Source organism: Alligator sinensis, unplaced genomic scaffold (assembly GCF_000455745.1).
Source record: "Alligator sinensis unplaced genomic scaffold, ASM45574v1 scaffold40_1, whole genome shotgun sequence".
NCBI classification, from domain to species: Eukaryota; Metazoa; Chordata; order Crocodylia; family Alligatoridae; genus Alligator; species Alligator sinensis.
Window position 1 is genome coordinate 451,247 of NW_005842595.1, and position 5,890 is coordinate 457,136.

At 44.6% G+C, this 5,890-nt stretch overlaps 1 protein-coding gene across 3 annotated transcripts in view; it reads right to left on the reverse strand.

The window, feature by feature from the left end:
* The window catches only part of CEP126 (centrosomal protein 126), a 54,175-nt gene that overhangs the window by 40,799 nt on the left and 7,486 nt on the right, over positions 1 to 5,890 (reverse strand). For all 3 annotated transcript variants that reach the window (XM_014524334.2, XM_025214685.1, XM_025214683.1), the window contains exon 3: positions 1,658 to 1,803. In XM_014524334.2, coding sequence (XP_014379820.1) covers positions 1,658 to 1,803 — 146 coding nt within the window. The remainder of the gene's footprint in view (positions 1 to 1,657; positions 1,804 to 5,890) is intronic.

The window sequence follows — 5,890 nt, forward strand, 5'->3', positions numbered from 1 at the left end:
TGAGTGCTGGGAAGAGGAGCCACGGCAGGCGAGGAGCTGCTTCCCCTCCCCCACCCCCACACTCAGCACCAGCTTGTAACCCACCCCCACTGCCAGCCTGGGCCCCATGCCAGTTCCAGGCTCTCCCATTAGGGCTGTGCATGGTGGCAGCAGCTGCGGCCCCCCCGCTTGCTGTACTGGGCAGCATTTGCCATTGCCACCTCTTGACTGCCCAGCGTGCAAGCTCTGGGGTGGGCAGCAGCAGCCAACACTGCCCGTGGCGCTCAGCACCAGCTCCTTCCCTGCCGGCGATTAGGTGGTCAGGGCTGTGCACTGCCCCCTGCCTGTACCATGGGGATGGGGGCACTGGGAGTGAGCAGGCATGGAGCCAGCGGGAGCACGGGACACGCACCGGTGTGTCCCAGGGCTAACGCCACCAGGGTCCAGAGCAGAGCAGCAGGGGTACAGGCTCCCGGGCAGCAGGGGCTCTATGGAGCCGGCCCAGCTCCCCCCTCTCCCTGCTGGTGCAGCCCAGCCTGGCTCCACAGACCCCTGCCAGCCTGTGCCCTGCTCTGGGCCCCACCAGTGCTGGCCCTGGGACACTGGTCCCATTATGGTGACCAGGGGGTAGGGTACCTGTGAAGGGGCGGGGCTACCCATGCGGCCCTCAACAGCTTGCCAAAACTGGATAAGTGGCCCTCTGCCCAAAATAATTGCCCGCCCGTGGTCTACTCCCATCTCAGAGCTGTGGGAGATCAGCAGAGGGTTTGTGGTTTGCTGCACTGCTTCATTTTCTGGACTCATGGCAAAGTTATGAGTCTAAAAACACTATCATTCTGTTTTGTTCTTCTTTAACATCTGATCTCAAAGTCAGAAACATTACCTCACACTTGGAGCTGTTGCATGTGTGACAACAAACCTGCAAAGAGTATCTAAGCAATATACCATAGAGTTTCAGTCTTGGAAAATTGAGTGGAAATCAGACTTGGATAAAGCTGTCATACATCCCTGCCAATATGTATTGGTTCCAACTATGAAGGAGAGTTGAAGAGACCTTTACTTTTCAGTGATTAGAGAACAGCTAATAGTGCTGTATAATTCATAAAAATATGTAATACATTAAATTATTAGACTTCCTTTAAACTTTCTTCTTTTGACTAAAAAATATTAATTCCTACAAATTCAAAATTCAGGTATTTTTATATGAATATCTTTACAATATTCTAATCTTTTTGGGATTTCTCTGATGCACAAGGCATGTTTATGAAAGCACAGTAGCATGAACAGTAGGCATGTTGGAATGGCAACTGGGTAAGAAGGGAAAAAAAAAGAATCAAACTACAGCACATTCCTGAAAGTCGCATTACATACTATAATTGGAAAATAACAAACTATTTCATAGCAGAATAGGTATTTAGAAAATAGAAAATGAAAATTAGAAAGTACTGTCCCCACCCTCTTTTCTGACCATTTTATATTACATATATTGAGTTCAAGTCTCTTCTTGCTTAAATCTCCTTCTCTTTAATAATGATGACCTTACTTCACTTGCATGGAGTTATTAATTTTTTTTGGGGGGTAGGGAAGGTGGGGATGAGGGAGGGGTTCAATAAGTTGAATAAACTGATAAGTACATATAGCACAAGCTTTCATTACACCATGGAAAGGATTTCCAAACCTATTTTCTCATGCTGAGGAAAAGGGAGATGAGTACGTTGGAACTTTTCGGTTGCTTCCTGATGTTTCAGTTTCCTTTGCTGCAGTACTCGTTCTCTAAATCTTTTTTCCTTTTCTTCTTTTTGTTTCCATTTTTCTTCAAGTGCTCTATATTTAAAAAGGAAGAGCAAATGATACCTTGTGATTTGAATAAAAATAAGTATCACCCAGGCATTATTATGCTGAAAGAAGTGTTTTTATTATTTGTCTAATTTAACACAGATATATTTTAGTTAAAAAGCTTATACCTCTTTACCCCTCTCTCATCCTCCCTGCCTCCCCTCCCCGGGTTAGTGACATAAATAGCATTGTAACTGGCACATTAGGATTCACTTCAAAATTTTTTTGAAATTGGGCAATCTGCAAGTAACAAACAAGGGCATACTATATTTTTAATGTCATATTTTTCATCAGACATAATATAGAGAAAACAAGGATATAGGGACTTCCAAGCAGATCAGACTTGTATCCTGTCTCCAAAATAGGCTTGCACCAGATGCTTCATGCTGTGGTGTAAAGCCCACATAAGTGGCAATGCAGTAGGAACGGAAGTGAACCTGCTATGGAGAATTGCCATTTATTAGTTGTAAAAATAAAAATTGTGTTAAAAAAAGCTATTATTCAGAAATTTCAAAATTCAGGAACTGGTTTCTGGTTGAATCAACAAGTAATTATTCCACAACTTCCTGGAGAAAGAAGGGACGCTCAGAATAACTTACTATACAGCTGTAAGTAACTGCTTTATAGCTGTACAATAGAGACATTGAGCAATAAGGAGACCACTTGAAGCTGCCTGATATGAAAGGTAGAATTAGTTGGTATCAGTGGGGTGAAGGTCTGCATTCCTGTTTTAAGTTTTATCAGCAAAACTTTCCTTCTCCTGGCACAGCCTTGCATCCATTTACACTCTGTCTTCTTGCCTCTTGTTGACAGAACAGTTAGCTCTTGCTGACAAAGTTAAATGAGGCCCCCAAAGACAGAAGCACTTCAGCACAATTCTGTCAGCCCAATGCCTGTGCAGATACAGAAATACTTGTACTAGTATAAGCAGTTTTGTAGCAACAAACCCTCAGTACAACTCCCGCTAAGTAGGGACACCTCTGGTTGAATTTTTTAACATTACTGCACAAGACAAGAGTCACTGGAAGCCTATCTTCTATATGACATCCTCAGCAAGTCTTGAAAAAATTATCTTTAAAAGTTACTGCCATAAATGCACCTGTAAAAGTATAGCTCCAGGTCTAGGAGCTGGGAGAATGGGTAGGAGTGAACTCCTAAATGTCTCTGGGCTGTAGATAGGGAAACATGCAGACAGTTGCATTTGCTGGCACTGCAAAGCCCACGGAGATCATGGGATGTAGCAGGGACAATGATTAATGTTGGCCAAATGAGAAAAATGCAACAAGCTTACCAGAACAAAAAGGACCAGTACACATCACCAGTGGTACTCCTTCCCAACACCTACACCTATTATAACAGCTCAGTGCCCTGCCTTACTGCCTTGATATCAATGTTCACCTCTCAAAAATTAAATGAAGGACACCCTGGAATTGATGGCTAAGAAAGACATGGATGCTAGTGCTGAGCCAACTGAAAACCAAATGTAGTTTAATAGAACTGCTCCATTAATGAGGACCCTTTTGTTTACTCTCTTCTCTCTATGGGATAACTTTCCAGAAGCATCCAAGCTAGCCTTTAAGCTCCCATCTCAAAATGGCTACAGATCAGCTGTAGAGACAAAGACATTTTGCTTTAAAATACTTGTAAAATAGCTACTTTATGTTAAGGGGTTGAAATGTCTAATATGTAATAGTCAAAATTGAAAGACAGCCAATGCAAATCCCAAATACACATTATTACAGAAAATATTGATTTTAACTACTGGAGATACAACATATAATGAAAATAGGAGACCACTACTACTGATATGAAAGTGCATGTGTGCATGATTTCCAGAACTTAGAGAAAAAGTCATGCCTGAACTTTTTCAAAACATAATTTTAAAGAAATTGCTTGTGTTTAACCAATGCAAAGTGACCAACAGAAAAAATACATAGAAAATATATTGTAAATAGATTTCATGTAGATAGATTTAATTCAAGTCTCAGGATACAACAACCACACACTACTTGCATTGCGGAGGTCACATTCAGAAAAGTCAGAAACAGCATGTGGTAAATTAAGGATTTGGACTGTCTTAACACAGTCACAGGGATCCTGCACTGGTTGAAGAGAAGTCAGATGATTTTTGCATGAACAGCTTTTCTGTCTTCTACACAATTTCACTGGACTTTTCCAACAAACAGCATTTTATCTTTGAGTACTTTAGGCAAAACTGCCTTGTTTCTTCTGCTGCGAGAAGATGAAAGGGGTGACATGCTATTTACTCTTGCTCATCTAAGTGGCAGTTTTCTAGCCATCTACCTGGATGTTTTTGGCCCCACTTTATGCTTTGGATGCTTAATCCTGCATGTGTAGACTGGCTGTAAACTGAATGTGTACGGATGTACATACACAGCCCAGGTACACATGGGCCTGAGCGCAAGTCATGGAAAAAAATGATCAGGGGAGGAGGAGAAAAGTAACATTTCTATGTTTGGGCCCCAGTGTTTTAGCCTATGTATCCCTGAGCTACATAGATAACATTTTCATCATCTGGACTTAGCACCCAGACTCACTTATTGCTTTACACCGCAGACTTAACAACTACTGCTCTTCAATCAAATTCTCTGGAATACTACTGCACTACCATCAACTTTCTAGATGCCACAATCTACATCCAGGAGGGCATCCTACATAGAAAACCCATAGACTACCACACTTACAACCACCAGCAATCAGTCTAAACACAGCAAAAAAGGGGTGATATACAGTCAGGCCCTCAGACACCACCACATCCGCTCTCAGGAGAATACCCACGACATTCATCTTGCCAAAATGAAAAGTCTTTACCCAGAGCATGAACACTCTAGAATAGAAAGACTGTATCTTTGAAAAAGCCACACAGATATCCCACAGCAACCTACAAGATAAAAACTGACTGTACACCGTGGACTGTCACTTACTATCCCACACTTGAGTCTATAAGAAGAATCAAACTACAACCTATACCTGTCAAGGACCAGGCCTTTAAAAAATATCCCCCAACCTCCTCTCTTGGCTTTCAAACAGCCCTCTAACCTTGCCCAACTTATTATCAGAAGTAAACTCCCTGATCAACAGGCATCTAATGGGACCTGGCCCTTCCTTAAAAATAAAAGCAAGGCCTGTCAACATACCTCTACTGTCACAATGATCAGTACTCCCCACAACAAAACTGTCAGACTCCATGGATCACGCGCACGTTTATGCCAGAATGTGGTATACCTCACCCAGTTCAGCAAATGCCCTCATGGCAACCATGTGGGTAAAAAAACAGACAAATACTATGCAACAGAAAGAACGATCACCAAAAATAGGGTTCAGGATAGAGACACTAAAACACAGGTAGGAGAACATTTTTCACAAAATCACTCACTGCCTGACCTGACTGCTTTTGTGCTAAAGCATTGCTTTCCAAACTTTTCTTCAGCGTGACCCCATTTATGACCTCATTTCCACAGCATGGCCCATTGCTCCCAAACCACAGCCCCTCCAGTCCCCCAGGGCCAGGGCCCACAGTGCCTTGCCACTGCCCCAGCAGTGCCTGAGCCCCAGCTACCACCTGTGGGAGGCGACGGCTGGTGCAGCCTGAGAGGAGTGCAGAGCCCAGCTTCCACCCCCGCCCCCTCCCCACGGGCAGCACCAATAGAATAGAGCCTGTGTGTGGGGAAAGATGCGGGCTGCCCGCTGCAGGCTTGGGGCTCCCTGCCCTGATGCCCTCCCCCTGGGGGCTCCACAGCCTGGTGGGCAGGATCCGGGAGGGAGTGCTGTGCTGGGCCACCATGGCTGCCAAGCTGAGGTACCCCCTGCTCACCCAGCGGTAGTGTGGGCACAACTCTGTGCTGCTGCCACTGCTGAGCCTCACCTTGGTGGCCATGAAGGTGCAGCACTCTCCCCCACAATGGGTTCCACCCACTGGGCCACAGAAGTGGCTCCTGCTTGGAGCTGGTCTGGCCCAGCTGCAGCCCTGCACCCTGCTGTGGCCACAGAAATCTTAGGGGGCATGTTTATTGTGACCTCATCTGCTGGTGTTATGACCCCATTTGGGGTTGCG